Source organism: Chelonoidis abingdonii, chromosome 3, assembly GCF_003597395.2.
Source record: "Chelonoidis abingdonii isolate Lonesome George chromosome 3, CheloAbing_2.0, whole genome shotgun sequence".
NCBI classification, from domain to species: domain Eukaryota; kingdom Metazoa; phylum Chordata; order Testudines; family Testudinidae; genus Chelonoidis; species Chelonoidis abingdonii.
In genome coordinates this window covers 199,727,812-199,747,911 of record NC_133771.1, presented here as the reverse complement: position 1 = coordinate 199,747,911, position 20,100 = coordinate 199,727,812, and the positions used below count along the sequence as shown (strand labels likewise).

General features: G+C 41.7%; 1 protein-coding gene across 1 annotated transcript in view; it reads right to left on the bottom strand.

Annotated features, from left to right (window-relative positions):
* PPP3R1 (protein phosphatase 3 regulatory subunit B, alpha) overlaps positions 1–20,100 on the bottom strand; it is a 108,026-nt gene that overhangs the window by 44,459 nt on the left and 43,467 nt on the right. Inside the window, exon 2 of the mRNA XM_032806546.2 lies at positions 13,474–13,513. Within this exon, the coding sequence (XP_032662437.1) occupies positions 13,474–13,513 (40 nt within the window). The remainder of the gene's footprint in view (positions 1–13,473; positions 13,514–20,100) is intronic.

Below are 20,100 nucleotides of genomic sequence, written 5' to 3'. Positions count from 1 at the left end.
CATCTGAACCCTAAAGTTCAGAGTGGGGAAGGAACCTTGACAGGGGGCATCTAGGTTGGGGAAAGAGGTTCATTATACCCTTGAGGAATTTCTTTGTAGTTGGGTGTAAGAAAACTGAGTATCCCTCTAACTTTTTGATGGGAAAGTTGCTATGGCCGCCAGTTATACTTGAAGCAAACTGAAGGATAATCTGTTTTCTTGAGAGCTAACATCAGAGGGAGAGTAGCAGATGTCTGGATAACATGCCTGGAATTGCATCAAACCTAAAACCTGGTCCACTTTTGTAGGTAAGTACGATGGGCAGCCAATTTCCTACTGTATAGTAACACTTCCTGTACCTCCTCGGAGCAGGTGCTCTGTGTCGGACCCATGAAGTAGCCAAACCTTGAGTCAGAGTATCTGCATGTTAGGATGCAGAGTGTGTCCTTTGTTCTGCAAGAAGAGGTAAGAAGTGGTTTGGAGAGGGACTGATGGACACACTGCCAGCTCTGACAAGCACAGGTACCTGGCCAAGACAAGTGTGGTAAGAGCACTCAGTACGATGTTTGCTTTTTCTCTTTTTTATTTAACAGGACCTTCAATAACAGATGGAATGGGGGAAAGGTGTAAAGAAGGTCCTTGTCCCATGAAAGAAGGAGAGCGTTACCTAATAAGTGCTGTCTGAGGCCTGCCCTGGAGCAGCAGTGTGGGCATTTCCTGTTCAGGTAAGTAGCTAACAAATCTATTGTCTGTCTCCCATTGACAGAATATGGAGTACTGTGAAGTACTGCTGGGTTCAGTTCCCACTCATGGTCTTGTGCAAACTTGCAACTGAGACTGTCTGCTGTTGTGTTCTGCATTCCTGGTAGACAGGGTGCTGCTATAGAACATTGTGGCAAATGGAACAAGACCATCACTGGGGTAGTAGAAAAGGCATGGGTGGGCTGAACCCATGGTTGGTCTGAACCCATGGTTGGTCATACTAGGTGGGCTGAAGTCCAGACTGAGGGTACGACTGGGAAGACCCGGGTTGGTAGCAGGAGGAAACACAGTAAGAGTGATAGGAGAGGACCTCCTCCTGGTCACTGTCCGACTCTTCACTGGAAAACGTGGAGCCGACACAGAGACTGGAGGTACATGGCTCGGTGTTGGTGGGGATTCCAGGGCTTGAGATGTACCCAAGTACCGATGATGAGCCCTGGTACCAATTAGAGGAGAGACTGGTACCTCAGACACAGGTCCATACAGATCCTAAATTGCTCTGGTGCCGCAGTAATTGGTAGAGTCACTGGTTGCTGGTACTGAGTCGGTGATACAAAGGGAGCTGGCAACATTCGCAGCATTAAGTGGTCCAGTGTTGGTTGCCTCACAGTCGTTGGTTCTGAGGGTATCCATACTCACACCATCTTCTCAGACGTAGCACAGTCTCCAAACCTGTCCCTGACCGGCAGTACCATTGTTTCGATACCTGTGCCCAGCAGGTCCTTGGTCATACAAGCGATATCTGGCAATCTGTGGGTACTATGCTTAGATGCCTTCGGTGCAATTGGTATCGAAGAGACCTAATCTCCTCTGGCTGATTCAGGAACCACCACGAGGGGTTGAAGCTCTCTTTTTAGAGGTCTTGCATGGAAAGTCTGAGGATTTCTTCCTTGGTACACTGGCCTGGAGAGGGAATGCTGTGGAGAAGACTTATGTTCCGGGTCAGATGTAGGCTGCAGAGCTCCCTCCATGAGAAGTGGCTTTAGTTTCAGTTTCCTTTTTTTCAGGATCTGGTGTTGAGCTCATGACAGAAAGTATACTTCTGTGGAATGGACACAGCAGGAATGCCCGCCCGTTATCAGAATGGTCTCTTTGCAGGTGAGGCACCTCTTAAACCCGGGTGAAACGGGCATGCCCTTTACTGGGGGAAATCCCCAGTTTAGGAGACAAAAATGGTAAAGAAAAAAAACTTATATATTTTTTTAAACAGGGGAAGAGGAAAAAAACTAAAAGAAATTCTATCAGATGATGCTAAACGAAGCACGTCACCCAATTTACAACAATTGTGTGAAACAGTTAAACAACTTCAGCCAGCAAAGTGTCTAATGGGTACCTTGGGACATCCTGCATAAAAAAGATGTCTGCTTTCCATAATAAAATAAAGAAACTGAACTCACTGTCAAAGGAAATATGATCCAAAAATTTTCTGAGAGTGACCAGAACCTGTTTTTTCTCTTGGACAGTTTATACATACCATGAACCTGTGATGGAAACAACAACAAAAAAAAAAAAGAGTAGCACAGGGATTGGCAATCTTTGGCATGCAGCCCGTCAGGGAAAGCCCCTGGCGGGCCAGGCTGGTTTATTTACCTGCTGCGTCCACAGGTTCGGCCAATCACAGCTCTCACTGGCCAATGGGGGCTGCGGGAAGTGGCGCAGGCCGAAGGATGTGCTGGCCACAGCATCCCACAACCCCCACTGGCCTGGTACAGCGAACCGTGGCCAGTGGGAGCTGTGATTGAACGAACCTGCAGACATGCCTGGTAAACAAACTGGCCCAGCCCGCTAGTGGCTTGCCCTCACAGGCCGCGTGCCAAAGGTTGCCGACCCCTGGAGTAGCAGGAACATCCTTCCTGGAAGAATTCTGAAAAATATTTTTATTATTACTGAGTGTAGAGCCCTTTTCTATATAGGTTCAATACCACTTCCTTTTCTATTTGGGTTGTTTGTTTGTATGGTAAATTTCAGCTCAACTGGGATTCAGGTTAAATTACAGATGCTGGGCAACAGGGCTAGTACCAGAAATAGCTACTACAATCTCAGTTCCAAAACAATTATCTTGAAGTTCTGAAGCAAATGGGGTTATAATCTAAACTGAAAAACTTTTCAAGCTATATTTTGAAAAATTTGTTTAATAAATGCAGATGGATTAAAGTGCCATGTTGAATACATTAATTGCTATATCAGAACCAAACCAGCATTCAGTCTAGTTTAGCATCAGCTTATACTGGATTCTTCAGAGGAAAGAATGGGGAGGATGACATACTTGTTCATGGCAAATGAACAATAATAAACCATATGAGTGGAGAAATTTCTTCATTATCCTAAGTGTTGATCAGCCTACGCCCTCAAGCATAAAACTCTTAACTGCCATTCCCAGTTAGCATAACTGCACATGCTATTCTTATTCATATAAGTGTTTAATCATTTTAATTACTAAGCTATTTGCATCAATAATATCCTGCAGCAAGTTCATAGGTTAATTATACACTGCATGTCTCAGCAAGTGTTTTTTAAAAATAAAAAAATTCTGTTCCACATGTTCGTATTTAACAAAAAATGCTTAACCTGCCAGAAAATTCAAAGGTGGGTGAGGTAATAGCTTTTATTGGACCAACTTCTGTTGATGAGCGAGACAAGCTATCCAGCTTACACAGAGCTCTTCTTCAGGTCTGGGAAATGTACTCTTCACAGCTAAATAGAAGGTGGAACAGATTGTTTAACATAAGTAGCTAATACATTTCAGGGGACCATTCAAGAACTGGCCTGTTAATACCTCTCCAAGCATAGGCAGGGTGGGTGGGGGGAAAGAAGGGGAATGGGATGAAGTTAGTGGGTTATAGGTTTGTTGTAATAAGCCATAAATCTAATGTATTTCCACCACCATAGGCCAACTACGCCTGGAGAAGTGTTAACAGACCACTTGAAATACGAATGGTGCCTTGAAATATGTGTTAACTACTTATGCTAAATAACTTGTATTTAGCTGTGACACTGAGGCCTCGTCTACACTAGGAAATAGGCATGAAAAATCTACACCTGAGCAATGCAGTTAAACTGACCTAACCTTCATGTAGACATATCTTGGGGAAGTAGAGTAACTACGCCTACGTGAGAATTCCTCCTGTTGGTGGTGTAGTGTCTTCACTGAAGCGGTGTAAGCTGCCACTGCTGCGTTTTAATTGTACACAAGCCCTTAGTACATTTCCCAGACCAGAAGAAAAGCTCTGTGTAAGCTTGAAAGTTTGTTTCTCTCACCAAAAGAAGTGGGACCAAAAAAGATACTCCCTCTCACCCTGTCTCTATCTTGGGACCAACACAGATACAATACTGCATACAGAAAATTCAGAAACTGTGTTCTAAACATTGTGATAGAAAATTCCAATGGTGTATTTAATCTTCATCAATTATCACTGATAGTCACAGACTTTAAGGTCAGAAGGGACCATTATGATAGTCTAGTCTGACCTCCTGCACAATGCAGGCCATAGAATCTCACCCACCCACTCCTGTAATAAACCTCTAACCTATGTGTGAGTTACTGAAGTCCTCGAATCATGGTTTAAAGACCTCAAGGTGCAGAGAATCCTCCAGCAAGTGACCAGTGCCCCACGTTGCAGAGGAAGGCGAAAAACCCCAGGGCCTCTGCCAATCTGCCCTGGAGGAAAATTTCTTCTCGACCTCAAATATGGCCATCAGCTAAACCCTGAGCATGTGAGCAAAACTCACCAGCCAGACATCCAAGAAAGAATTCTCTGTAGTAACTCAGATCCCACCCCATCTAACATCCCATCACAGGCCATTGGGCATATTTACTGCTAATAGTCAAAGATCAATTAATTGCCAAAATTAGGCTATCCTATCATACCATCCCCTCCTAAACTTATCAAGCTATAGTCTTGAAGCCAGATATATCTTTTGCCCCCACTACTCCCCTTGAAAGGCTGTTCCAGAACTTCACTCCTCTGATGGTTAGAAACCTTCATCTAATTTCAAGTCTAAACTTCCTGATGGCCAGTTTATATCCATTTGTTCTTGTCTAGGAAATGTTTTCACATTCTAAAAAATATTTTTAAACAAAGCCTCTTTTTAAAAAATAAACAGAAGGGTAAAAATATGCAGAGAGTAAGACCTGTTCTAGATCGAGTGCATTTTTGTCTACTTTCATGTGTCTGTCTGTCTTTAATTCTTGGTGCCATCTGCTTGTTACAGTATTCTCTGCCCAACAGTTTAACTTCATATTTGTACTATTTACATTAAAGAAAATGTTAGAACTAGGTATCAAATAGATTTCATATCAGATTAAGTGGTGTACCCTGTTTTGCACAAGCAGTAGAAATGAAACCACTCTTTCCAAAGTTGAGATGCTATTCTTATTCATATTCTTATTCATTCTTTTGATGAAGGCATATTCTTCTCCATTCTTCTTGAAAACATGTGGCTAGATTCGTTCACCCGGACTTCTTCCACAGATATACAGTTATTTCTGGTCCTCACCTATCACCATTCTGCTCCTTCCTATAAAAAAACCCTCTCTATATACCTGGTAGATATCTGCCCCCTCCTGTAAGGTTCATATTTGACTTCCTTTAAGTGGGGGAGTGTAAATGGAATCTTTGCCAGCTGTTTTCTAGATCCCTAGAAGTTAACTCAGAAAGGTCATCCATTTCAACCACATAGAACAGAAATCTGCATATAAAGTATAAATCACGGGCCTTTCAGAGACAGAGGAAAAGATACTTGGAGCTCTGAAGATTCCTGGGAGCAGTAGCTGCCAGTCAGCCTGCTGACTGAACTAAGGACAAGCGAGCAACATCCAGCTCCAAGCACTGCTATTGCAGGTAGGCCCAAGGTCCACAATAGGAAGCTGGGCCACAGCTAACTGAAACAGTAAGGGAGAAATTAACTTTATTTACATTAGTTGAAGCAGAGTCTGCCTGTGCCTCAGTGGATTGATTTGAGTATCCTTGAGCACTGGTTGGAGCCAGCATTCTTCTAACCTCACACACTGGAGAGATAACCTTTGTTGTTCCAGATTTCCTTAGATAGCTGAAGTGAAGATCTACATAACCCACATTTTCTGCTTTTTAGGTTTAACAGTAGAATCAAATGTTTTTCTTTTGAAATAATCTGGACTATGTAATATCCATTTTCTGATACAACTGTCGTCAAGAGGTATCGAGAACTGGTGAAGAGTAGGAATGTCATGTGAAGAGAGGCGGTGCAGCTGATGCCAACCCTATGAACTTCAGCTGACTCCACTAACTACTAGTTATCACAGAAAGGGTACCACCCATCATTTGCAAATTGCTACTCTGAGGTTGCAGGAGATGCATTTCCACATATAGAGATATTGGCATTTTCAATAGATATCTTGAAAAGGCAGTCTGCTGGTAAAGAAAAAAAGTAACAATTCATTTCTATTTTCATATGCCATTGAGAATACCATCTAGTTTTTTTTTTTTTTTTTTAATAAGAGTTCCAATTTCAAGTATTTAACAGAAAGACATTACTACTAAATGCTTCCTAATTCATCCAAGCAGCTTTATTAAATTCCAGAGGCAACTATTAAACTGGTCTTAGTAGTAACATGTAATGCTGCAGGGAAGTCTAAGCTCTTACATAAATCCATGGAAATGCACTGGAATGCACGTTCTTGGATTGATATTAAAGATAGCCCAAGAACGAATACTATAAACAGCTAAAGATGTTTTTTTCCAAAAACATTTGAATTATCTAGTTCCATGTATGTGTAGTAGACACTTGGGGTTGATACTTTTCTCAGATACGTGGCAAGTATTGCAGAACACATGGGTTCCCCCTCTAAAATGATAATAGGGAGTGTATAGATTACAGAGGCCCAGGACACTGTGGGCTCTTAACCCCCTTACTATATGCCCCTTAGTGGCCATCCTGAATAGTAGTTCAAAAACACTTACAACTAAATGCTTGTCTAGACTGCAAGTTACTGCATGGCAAACCATGGTTGAATCTACAGCACACCAGCTTGCCACGCAGTACTGTCCTGTGTGGACACTGCTACGGCACACTGCACTCTGGTGCTCTCAGGGTGCCGTAGCAGTGTCCACATAGGACAGTATTGCATGGTGAGCTACTGTGATATAGATTCACATTTTGGCTTGCCGTACAGTAACTTGCCACATAGACTGGCCTTAACACCATGGTGAGGAGAGGAAAAATCAATACTCCAATCCATGATGTTTTTAAAGATGCAATTTTATTGCTGGCAGTCTGTCCACATATGGCAATCAGTGATAGGTGCCTCAGAAATGCAGACACACAAAGAACTTTATATCTGTATATTTTTAAAAATAAAAAAAGTCTCTCAAAAAACTTGTATTAATGATATTTTGCTACACATCGATATCACCAGTAATTACATGGCAATAAGAGATAAGGCCAATGTTAAAAAAGTGTGCCCTAAAGTGGGGTTACTAAGGATTTGATCCAAACCTAACTGAAATCAGGTTTCAGAAAGACTCCACTAACATTAATGTTAATGACTTTGGATCATGCCATAAGTCTTTATGTAGGCACCTTAAATGAGCGTCTGGATTTTCAAACATGCTGAACACCCTGCACTTCTTCACTGAAGAGTGCTCCACACTTGAAAATCCAGACACTTAAGGTGCCTAAATAAGGATTTAGAATCCTAAATTTCACACATTCTTAAATATCAGCATAAAGATAATGACAGTAAATGGTCTATAAGGTGGCAGTTTTGCAAAAAATCTCGATTTATGTAGTTTTCAAATTTGTCAACATGAACATGGATCTTACCAAAAACACTGCTAGAAAACATCTTTGCTGAGAACAGAATATATCCTGAAACTCATTTTAAAAATAAACTATTTAAGACAGAAGTTTCTCATTAGAATGGACTGCAGAGATCTCAAAATAAAGGAGACCTTCAACCAACGCTCTCACCTCTACAAAGTCTTGTCTGATGCACAAATATAATGTTTCAGAGTGGGCAACAAAGACAGCCTCTATTTCAGTCTGAGGTCAAATGTCAAAAAAAACAATGCCCCTGAGAATGCATTCAACCACTTGTCCTGCAGATGCTTACATACAGCTGATTTAATCCTTTTCATGGTTTCATACGTGCCATTTACAATTTTTAAATATAGAAAATAGATGTTAGTCTCAGATACTGAAATAACGTGCACTGTACACAATTAGGTTTTCTTCATGCTGATATCCTGATATACCCCGATTCAAATAAAATTTTCACAAAGTATAAGCTAGGATTAAGTTTTAGTAGATTCTTCTCAGGCAGAAAAATCTCAATTTTGAATAAACGCCAAATATTAGGAACCTGTTTATATCCTATGCTCATTTACCAACTGAAAATACCAATATTTCAAAATGGAAAGAAGAATTAAATGAATCCTTCGTGACTAGTTAATGCTTGCCATCCTTTCACACATGCTGTTATGCTGAAATGTACTGGGGACTGCTTGGTCGACAAGTATCTGAGACTGGGTAGGAACACACCTTCAGTTAACGTAACTGTCAAGGCGAGTTAATTAGAAGCTCCCCAACAAAGACAAAAGGAGATTGGTAAACTTGCCCAGGAGCTTTTGCTGATGTTTGTGCTTTGTGTGGGACTGGGGTAGAACACAAAGAACAAACAAGAACAGAAAGGCAGAGGCAAAAAACAAGAAAGCCGAGCAGGAGCCCAGTGAGCACAGTGTGACGGTCAGGAAAGCTACTGAGAGCACTTTTGGGTTTGGTATTGGATAATGAGGCTTGGGACTGCAAGCTAAGAAACTGCTCCTTTTGTTCTTGGTGCCTCCTGTGTTTGGAGACGGACTTTGTACATGCCTTGAATATAATGAAGACTGCTTCAAAGCGAATACAAGACTCCATCAGTTTTCTGCTTCCAACTGGAACGGCTCCAGGGCTCCAAAAACTGACTTAGCTGCTCAGGTTGAAAAGAGGCAACACTGATGTTGGAATTGGATCCCATTCCCAAGAACAGATTGGGAGCTGGTACTCTTAATGACCCAAAGTGGAACAAATAATTGAGGTGCTTGCAATAAAAAAAAAAAAAAAAATGGACAGGTGGATTTAAAACAAGACCCAAAACAAAAACTGGAAGTTTCACAAAAGGAATTAAAGCAGCACCTGATCATTTGTCAGAAAAGGGTCAGAGATCACTGGTGAAAAATCAACACCTCTAACCGACAATTGTACCAACCTAAACTCCTGAGTGGACAATGCTGTGTTGACAGGAGAGCTTCTCCCGTCAAGATAGTTACAACTTCTCAGGTAAGTAGGTGGATTAACTATGCTGATGGGAGAAGCTCTTCTGTTGGCATAGGAGTGTCTTCACTAAAGCATTACAGCTGTGCAGCTGCACCATTGTAGTGCTGTATGTGAAGACAAGCCCTCATCAACAGAAGTTAGTCCAACAAAAGATTATCTCATCCACCTTGTCTTTCTAATCTCCGGGGACTGACAAGGCTACAACTACACCATACGATAACTATTGTTCTTCGAGATGTGGATGCAGATGTGTATTACACTCAGGTGTGTGAGTGCCCAGTGCATGGAAACTGGAGAACTTTGTCTAGCAGTACCAGTAAGGGCAGCACTTGTGCCGTTTTGGGCCACATTAGTCCCTCCCCAGCTTATTTAAGGGTACTGCCACCTCAATCCCCTTCAGTTCCTTCACAGCAAATGTTGAGAGTTGAGACTCCAATACAGAGGGGACTAAAAGGTGGACTGTGGAATACATATCTGCACCCACATCTTGAAGAACAACAGTTACCATACAGGAGGTAACAGTTTTTTCTTTGAGTAGTTGCAGATGTGTATTTAACTCTGGTGGCTCAGTGGGAGATAGGAAGACCAAGTGGCCACCTTTCAAATGTTCAATATTGAAACACTGTTGAGAAATGAGATCAATGTTGCTTGGGCCCTAGTTGAATATGTCCATAGCTTTTGTCGAGGTGTGACCTGAACTACTCCAAATGCCACTGTGAAATAGGAAGTTATCCATCTGGAAATCGTCTATGCAGAGACTGCCTGACCCTTCGTCCGATCTGCATGCACAGGAGATAAAAAGGTGAGGTGATAAATGAAATGATTTAGGCCTCTCCAAACAAAACACCAAGCACTGTCTCACATTCAACTCATGAAGCCACTGCTCATCTTCATTTGAATCTGGCTCAGGAAAGAATAAAGCTAAATATATTTGGTGAAGGTGAAACCATGAAACTAGTTTAGTCAAAAATTTTGGAGGAGGTCTTAGGGCCCCTTGGTCTTTGAAAAACTGAGTATACTGGGGTTCTGCTATTAAAGCTGCAGCTCATTTACTCTTCTTGCAGATGTGATAGCAACAAGAAAAGCTATCTTGGCACAGGAGAAACAAAGAACAAATTATCAGGAGCTCAAACACAGGACCAATAAGGGCAGCCAGGGCAGTACTGATGTCACACAAAGGAACACAGGGGGACCGAACAGGAACTGAACAACATAACCCAGTCCAACAGTGATTAACACTTGTCCGTCGTTAATGACTCTAACCTGTAGAAGTGGGATAGTCTGTCCCCAAACAAGAGAAAAATGACTTAAAGCTTGATGACTGGAATGTCTACCATGGACATCCTGTCCAGTTCACTGCTTGTAGAACACTAATGAAGGACAGGCTGACTGGCTGAAATTGGGACCACAAGACCTTCTCCTACATGACTCGTCTCCCTTTCTGGAGAAATCCTGCTGTTTAGAGGGATAATTCAACTTAAAGAGCTGTTGAAGTGATGCCTCTTTATTGCCAGGTTAAAAACATCAAATGAACGCAATCTAGCTCAAAAGTCCTTAAAGGAATGCAGCGTTTTGTAAGTTTTGTCCAAAAACAAAAATCTACCATCACCAGGTAAATCAGTCCTCAACCATCTGTTGGACATCAGGAGCTATATCAGAGTTCTGCTGTACAAGTCTTCATGATTGCAGAGACCATAATTCTAGAAGCATCCACCATGTCCAAAGCTGACTGTTGTGACGTCTTTATCACTAGATGGCCTTTTGCAACAACAAACTTCAACTCTTCCTTGGAAGATTCTGGCAAATGACCTGTAATTTTTGCCATAGCTTCTCAAGTTACAGAGTCATACTTCGGCAATGCGGATTTGTAAGGATGAGGTAGAATAATTTTTCCTTCCCAAAAGTACCATCTTTTAGAGTTCTTGTCCTTTGGTGACCTTATCTCCCTTGTCTTAACCTGTCATTAGTTGCCTTTATGGCAAGAGTAAGGCAGTGGATGCAAGAACAAGCACTCAAGACATACTGTGTACCTATGCACTGTTTTATGAGTATGCCTCGCTGTAGGTGGTAAGGACACTGGGTGTTCCATAGCGTCTTCCAAGATTCCAGGTTCCAAGATCACTTCATTTATGGAGAGAACCACTCTCCCTAAAGCTGAGTACTGGAGAATATCCAGCAACCTGAACAAACACCCTGTACACTCAAGGCTGAAGCCATGCACTTTAGGAGGTCCTGACACCTTTTAAAATCCTCAGGTACAGGGGAGGAAGAAATCTGGCACCACAGAGTTGTCTGGTGATGAAGAGGAGGAAGGAAGCTGAGCCAACTGCATCTCCTGTGGTGCCTGTAACAATGGTTCAGGCTGAACCAGTTCAGCAGGAGCAACAACCCGCATCCGTGGCTGTAGTGTTGGAGGGTTCAGGAGGGGAGGCTATCAGCAGAGTAAGTGACCTCATTCTGGAGTAAGGATAGGATCAAGACCTCGCCTATTATACAACACTCCAGGGGTTCCAAGCTATCCCTGCTATGGGAGCAGTATTGATCTCAGTGCTAACGGTCACCCCCATAAGGTCTTGATAACTTTCAAAAATGATACCGAGAAGATGAGGGAGAGGAGGAAGACACCTCTGAGCCAAACTCTGAAGAACATTCCAAGTAGTCCACAGGCAACAGAGGAGCCTCCCCCAGAAGGGCCAGTAAGTATCCACCCTCATCTGAAGTCCAGAACACAGGATGCATCAGTACCAACAAAGGTAAAGCAGTCAAGCACTTATAGGGCCTCACACTCACACTTGGTACCAGAGCAGATGTTGGTACTAGCATCAGTCCCACAGATGGAGCGTGCACCAGTCATCACAGCACCAAAGACAGCACCTGCACTGACAAGCCCCCCAGTACCAAAAGGGCATGTGATATCAGCTCGGCACCCTGAACTGGAAAAGGCACAGAAGATAGTGCCAACAACAACAACAAGTCTGCAACCAATCCAAACAGTGCCAGGGACATAAAAGAAACCACCACAACTGAACATTTCTGAACTAGTGCAGAGTCAGGAACAAATAGGGGAGCAAGTCCAATGCTGCCTGATATGCCATTTGCATGGAAACAGTTGGTGCCCACACCCATGTGATCAGTGCCATACTCAACAGAAGTCCCACAAATGGTACCAGAGTGATGGATACTGAGCCCGCTTACTCACCTCACTAGCAGAAAGCAGGTAAATGGCCCTGCTCTAGCTCATGTATCAGATCAATCACAGTGCTGGTCAGCATGCACCTTAGGAGGAGGAATCTCTCTTAGCTTTGGAATGGCCCCAGTCCACTGTAGATCTTTTTCTAGAAGGACCAGAGGAAGGAGAACTGTCTCTCTTCCTCCCAGAAGAGGAATCCAAAACTGGCCAAACCACCACCCTTGCGGGCTTAGATGCCTTCTGGAAGGGCTGATGATCTATGGAGGTGCCCAGTGCCAGATGACCTCATGGCCTGCTTCAGAAGATACTGTTTCAAGCGCAAGTCTCTGGCCACCAACATTCTCTTCTTGCAGATGAAGTACCTTTCTTTAATGTGCCCTTCCCAAATGGACAACAAACAGTGAGTGTGTGGATGACTATTGGGGATAATTACTCCACATGACGGGCAGTGTTTAAACACCAGTGGGGGCACCACACCAGGCAAATCCTAACTACTTAAATCTAAATCAACTGCAACTAACTCCTCTATACCCCAAAAATATCAATCACAGATGACACTGCGAAACAAAATCTTACATAAAAACTGCACTGTGCACTCCAACTCAAGCCATGGGCAATGAGAAGCAACTGATGGGGTTGGGCAACACTGCCCTTAAATAAGCAAGGGTGTGGCTAAGATGCCAGAGTGTGAGCACAGCCCCTATGGGTATAGCTAGGCTAGGCACACACACACCTGAGTGGAAACATGAGTACTACCACTCGAAGAAGAAGAATTTCTTGTAATATGTTAAAGAAACTAGCATAGAGGCCCTTTTTTAAAGTCACTTTTCACTTAGTGAGAAATATAATTGGAAAATAATTTATCTATGTTTGGTTATCTTGACTAGCCAAATTATTATTATTTAGCATGCATATTATGGTCATGACCGGAGTTCTGTTACAGTAGGCATTGTACAAGCACAGAGTCCCTGCCCTGATTAAGACAAAATATGAGCGAACAACAAAGAATCTGAAGGAAAGGTTTTATCAAGCCTTTCACACAAGTCAGTCAGTCAAGGTGGGTGAGGTAATATTTTTTATTGCACCAAATTGTTGGTGAGAAAAGGAGCATAAAAGATTATTACCTCACTCCCTTGTCTCTCTAGTATCCCGGGACTGACACAACTATACTTCACTCAGACACTCTCTCTCTCTCACACACCCCCACCTCCCAGCTGCAACAATATAACTTAAAAAAAGAATCCACTTACAGTGCGAGCACATTTCCAAAGGATAGCTTGCCTCATTTCCCTGAAATACAAAGAAGTTTTATTAGTGATAAAGTAAGCTTAGCAAAAGCTAATTTTAACAATGTTTAAGTTTAAATACGAGGCCATAAACAATATAGTGTGTTTTGCTGGGTTTTTTTTAAATTACAGATTACTGTCAGAGTACTATTATATACATAATTCTGCATTACTGACAGGTACAAAAGTTAAGTTTTCCATGCAGCAGAAAATAACTTCTAACAGTTAAGGATAGTAACACTACTTCCAGGAAAATATCAGCAATCAAGAAGAGGTTTGTAGCGACTAGTAACACCAAACCTATATCCTAAACATTAAGGCACATTTTACACGCTGATTGTGCAAGTGCTTATGACAGATTATATTAAAATAAATTAAAATGATTCAAATTTCACACAATAGGTGCTTTATAATTTTATTTTGGATTCACAAAAAGGAATAAATGTCCTTATAATGTATTAACATAGAGAACTTTATAATTCCTGAACGATGACAGAGTACCAGAACAGGCCCACCTACATCCTCCACATACACACAAAATCCATTCATAGGAGAAATAAAGCACACAAACTTATTCTCTTCCCTAGAAGTCTGGAAATGTCTTAAAATAGTGGGATTTAAACACAAAGTATTATTACATATGTAACACCAGAGTGAGAGATTGGAATACAAAACATTTAATTTTTTAAAAATTCTTAGCGCTATAACAATCTCAGAAATGTTCAACATTAAAATATTTACAAATTGTGTAACTACTGTAACAAGAATACCAAAGATCACTAAACAAAAGGGTCCCCTCCCCCAGTTTGTATACTTCGTGCATTTGAGCACTTGTGTGCAGTGTTTGTCAGTAGTCAGTTAGCAGGAGAGAAACCGGATAACTGTAAAGAGCTTTAATAAACAAACAAACCAAAAAACCTATACAAAAACTTAAGGGACTTGTAAAAAAAAAATTCAGGACAGCGTTTTTAAAGAGCTCTCCATCAGAAAATGGAATACATTTAAAGTTAGTCTACTTAGTCTTCTTTAATACTGTAGATTGGGAAGGGTCAACCAGTTCAGCACTCTGGCAGAGAATGGCTACTTAACATCACTCATAGGCCAGAAAAATTGCTTCATATACAGCCTGCTCTACACTACGCATTTAAACCAAATTTAGCAGAGTTAAACTGATTTAACCCTGCAACCGTCCACACAACAAGGCCCTTTATATCAATATAAATGGCTCTTTAAACCGATTTCTGTACTCCTCCCCGATGAGAGGAGTAGCACTGAAATTGGTATTGCCATGTTGGATTAGGGTTAGTGTGGCTGCAAATCGACGGTATTGGCCTCCGGGAGGTATCCCACAGTGCACCATTGTGACCGCTCTGGAAACCAATCTGAACTCGGATGCACTGGCCAAGTAGACAGGAAAAGCCCCACGAACTTTGAATTTCATTTCCTGTTTGTGGCCAGCGTGGAGCTCTGATCAGCACGGGTGGCGATGCAGTCCCAAATCCAAAAAGAGCTCCAGCATGGACCGTTACGGGAGGATAACTGATCTGATCGCTGTATGGGAGACAAATCTGTTCTATCAGAGCTCCGTTACAGAAGATGAAAATGCCAAGCATTTGAAAAAATCTCCAGGCTATGATAGAAAGATGCCACAGCAGGACTCAGCACAGTGCTGCATGACAAGCGTAACGGAAGCCAAAGAATCAAATGGACGCAATCATGGAGGAAGAGGGATGGTACTGAGGACTCCCAGCTATCCTACAGTCCCTGCACAGTCTCCGAAAAGCATTTGCATTCTTGCTGAGCTCCCAATGCCTGAAGGGTCAAAAAACATTGTCCGGGTGTTCAGGGTATATGTCTGTCAATTTACCCCTTCCCCCCATGAAAAAAAAGGAAAAAAATCATCTTCGCCTTTTTTCAATGTCACCGATATGTCTACTGCATGCTGCTGGTAGATGCGTGCTGCAGCACTGAACAGCAGCATCCCTCCCCTCCCGATGCAGACGGTACAATATGACTGCTATCCATCCTCATCATCAGCCCGTGAGCGCTCCTGGCTGGCCTTGGTGAGGTCGGCCGGGGGCGCCTGGGTAAAAAAGGGAATGACTCTTGGTCATTCCCGGCAGATGGTACAGAACGGCTGGTAACCATCTTCATCATAGCAACTGGAGGCTGAGCTCCATCAGCCCCCCCACTTTCATGTCTAAAGAAAAGATTCTGTACTGACTGGACTATCACAGCAGCGGGAGACTGGGCTCCTCTCCCCTGCCACCCTTTAATGTCCTGCCTGGACTATTATAGCAGCTGGAGACTTCCTCCTCCTCATTTTATCTCACTAACAAGTCAGTGTTTCTTATTCCTGCATTCGTTATTACTTCATCACACAAATGGGTGGGACGCTGCCATGGTAGCCCAGAAGGGTTAGGGGAGGAGGGAAGCAACGGGTTGGGTTGTTGCAAGGGCACCCCCCGTGAATGGCATGCAGCTCATCATTTCTGCAGGATCTCTGGGGCTCTGACATGGAGTGGCTGTGCTCTCTGGTTCTCTAGTACACGTGCCCCATATTCTAAGCAGGACTGACTCTATTTTTAGACAAAAGATAAAGAAGGGAATGACCCGGGGAGTCATTCTCATTTTTGTCCATGTGCCCTCGGCTGACCTCAGCGAGGCCAGCCAGGAGTACCCATGACAGCAGCAAACAGTACAGAACGACTGATAACCATCATCTCATCGCCAATTTACAATGGCACAGCAGACGGTGCAACAGGGATGGTAACCATCTCTGCTACCTTGCAAAGGCAAATGAATGCTACTGTGTAGCACTGCAGTACCGTGTCTGTCAGCAGCATCCAGGACACATACGATGACAGTGACAAAAGGCAAAATGGGCTCCATGGTTGCCATGTTACGGCGTCTGCCAGGGCAATCCAGGGAAAAAGGACACGAAATGATTGTCTGCTGTTGCTTTCACGGAGGAAGGATTGAGTGACGAAATTTACCCAGAATCAACCGCAACACTGTTTTTACATTGGAATCTCAACCCAGAATTCCAATGGGCAGAGGAGACTGCAGGAACTATGGGATAGCTACGGGATAGCCACCCACAGTGCAACGCTCCGGAAATCGACGCTAGCCTCGGTACATGGATGCACATCGCTGAATTAATGTGCTTAGTGTGGCCGCGTGCACTCGACTTTATACAATCTGTTTTACAAAACCGGTTTATGTAAAATCGGAATAATCCCGTAGCTATAAAGTTTTTGTACTCTGTTGCATCTAGTTTAACGACAGTTATATGTATCTTCATTTTCTCCCAATGTTCTATTTAAAGCTATACTGTAAAGACGTAATTACAAATTTAAAATAGGGTAGTTAGGTCCAGGAAATCATAAGAAGTGCGTTTTGACTCCAGGAAGCTTCCATGAAGGAAAATTTCACTAGCAAGGACCACACAGGAACATCAGAACTGTCAGTGCTACTATTGGGAGACCATTGATTGACCACAATAAAACTTGGAACAAGCGAGAGCAAATATTACGTAGTCAAACCATAAGATAGAAGAGTTTCTGGAATTGGGGAAACAAACCAAAGGAAAATCTTGAACAGCAGAAGGGGACCAGAGATCCGGGATAGGCCACTCAGGATAGGCACGAGTTAGAAAACATCAGACCGGAAGGCTGCAAATTAAAGGAGAATTGCATTTAAAAACTGGACTTTAGGTATAATATTACCATTCATTAAAGCTGTTTGACTGTTATATTAGGACAAATCATTCCTGGATCTACACAGAAAATTCAGTTTGGCAACAGAACATAAAATTTCGGGATAGAGAGGGAAATATATAAGGAAACTATACGCTGGTATTACAATTGAGTAATAATAATAAGTGCATATTCTTCATGCAATGAAATATGTACTATTGATTGCATGAAGGTATGGAACTTTGGAAGGACCGTAAAGAGAGAAAAAAGAAAAAGCGAGCTTCAACTAGCAAGTTATGTTCTGTGAAACTGTACAAAACCCCCTTTCTATCCCGATAAACGCGGATCCTGACATAACACAACTTTCGGTATTACGCTAAAGCAGTTGTTTGAGGGAGGAGGGGAGGGGCTGCGCACTCCAGGAGACCAAAGCAAGTTCATGAACACGGCACTGCAATAGTGCGACTACATAAAACAAGATCCAATTGCTGGTTTGAAAGGTACACCTCTTATCCCGATACCGCGACCGACATAACATCGGATATTTACGCAGTAAGCAGTGCTGAGGGAGGGCTGCGCACTCCAGGAGATCAAAGCAAGTTCAATATAACACGGTTTCACTTATAACGCAATAAGATTTTTTGGCTCCTGAGGACAGTGTTATATCGGAGTAGAGGTGTACTGCTATTGACAAAAGAGAAGAGTGCTTACCTATCCTGAACTGGAACGTTTGTATCTAGAAAAAGACAAGAGACATTGTAAATCACAATATAAAGTTTATCTCTAATATTTGCTAAACATCATAAAATATATGGTAGTTAAAAATTAATTACTTATCTGTTAATGCTGTGTTGAGTGTTCATTCCCTGAGAGAATCCAAAAGTCTAGTGCAGTCTTAAAAAGATCTTAAGCCTTCATCTTGGTTTTCAGGAGTAAGTGCAAAAGCTATTCATACTAAAGTTCATATTCTTGCCAAAAAACCTGTGACTTGGACAAATACAAAGGTGGGGGGGAGTCCCCAATCCAGAATACTTGATGCCTAAACAATGAAAACTAATTCTCTCCTCTTGGGAGCAGGCCTTTTTAGTCAATCTGATTTTAACCGTACAGCAAAATTAATTGTTTAATTCTTATTAGTAATCGTTTAAAAATTAATTGTTGCTAATATCCGATGCACAAACACCATTCAATTCATATATTCACAAAATTTCCTGTGAAAAATTGGGATTTTTTTTGACCAGGTCTAGTAAAATAGTCTTTCTGCTACATTTGGTATTTGGTCGCTCTATTCCCTTAAACCCTCTTCTTTGGGGAAGGGGGTCGGGGAAGCCTTCAAATCAACTTGTGTATAACAGATGCTGAGGTGCATACTTCTTCCTTCACGACTTGGGGGCGGGGAGAGAGGGGATTTAGGTCCATAAGATATGATTTCAGGGCTTATTACAAGTGCTTACAAGAATCTAAATATTAAATCTGACTATTAGGGCTGAAACAAGACAAAACTTTTTAACCTTCTCTCCCCCAACCAAAAAAGGAAGACAAATATAGCTGCTTGTTTTGATACTGAAATGCAAAAGGAAATGGTTTTAAAATATCTTTTTATTAAGTGGCCTGCTAATATAAGAAGTTCTTTCTGTTTTATCCATTCAACAACACAGCAATAATATGCAGAGGTGCAGGTGAGGTAAGACTCAGCATAGAGGAAGTCACAGATAGTGCAAAGTGAATTATGGAGTTGATGCTTTTTAGTCCATGAATGGAGGGTATAAGCTCGCTCGCTCTCAATCTCTGCTGTGACTAATTTTCAAGTGTGATGCTATTGGCATCAGGCAAGGCATCCTCACAATTGGAACCAGATACTATACTACTGAGCACCTTTGACAAGAGGAAAATTAGATTAATGTAGAGCTTTTTTCACATGGTATTATATTTTCTTCTTGAGGGAAGAGTTTCACTGGAACCTTGCTAACCTACATACTGTATACGTTGTATAAAAAAGGCGCTCTCTTCATCTCAAAGAGTTAATGGCAGATGCTAGAGTAAGATTTAATATTACTATGACTTCTATTTTTATAAACTATACTGTACTACTAGAATATTCTGAACTATAAAATCTAAATACAATGTGGTAAGTGTTCTTTTCTTCATTTGTTAATTCACAGGTTTATAATTCTAATGGGCATCCATGTCCCTTCTGCAAATTTGCTAGGTCTACTTTTACTGTCTGATATTTTTAACAGTCAAATTAGAAATTCATACTCTCAGTATTCTTAATGAATAAACTTATTGTTAGAAGTATAATTCTCTATATTTTAATACAAAATTGAATTATTCACGCTAAGACTACCAACAACTACCACACATTGTCATATGGATACCTGGCCACTAGGAGTAGAAGGTACACAGTGAATTTGGATCATCAGATGTAAAGATATCTGCACTTTAGAAGTTGCAGGAAAAAAGAAATGAAAATCTTTAGGCAACATTTCTGTTCACCCAACCCAGAAACAGCACAGGTAAATCTGATCATATGGTTTCCAGCATCTACAAACTGTTCAGTACAGAGAAGCCACACTCTGACCTGAGGAAAGTTGGAGACATGATATTAATATGAACATCAATAATCCATAAGAATACAATTCCTAGAAATATCCATGTTTCCAGTGATCTGATATCTGTTATTCCTAATACAAACCATGTAAGAGACATATTGGATACCAATATGGATGTATAATTTATACCATGATATACTAGACTTGTATTGGAGATGGAGTGACTAGGGTGCTAATGCATTTGTACAGAGAAAGTCCCAATGCAACAGTTTTAGTATTGCCAAGCCAAAGCATTCAAAAATCTTGAGACTTTTCAAAAATAAATGGTTTCATTTTATTTG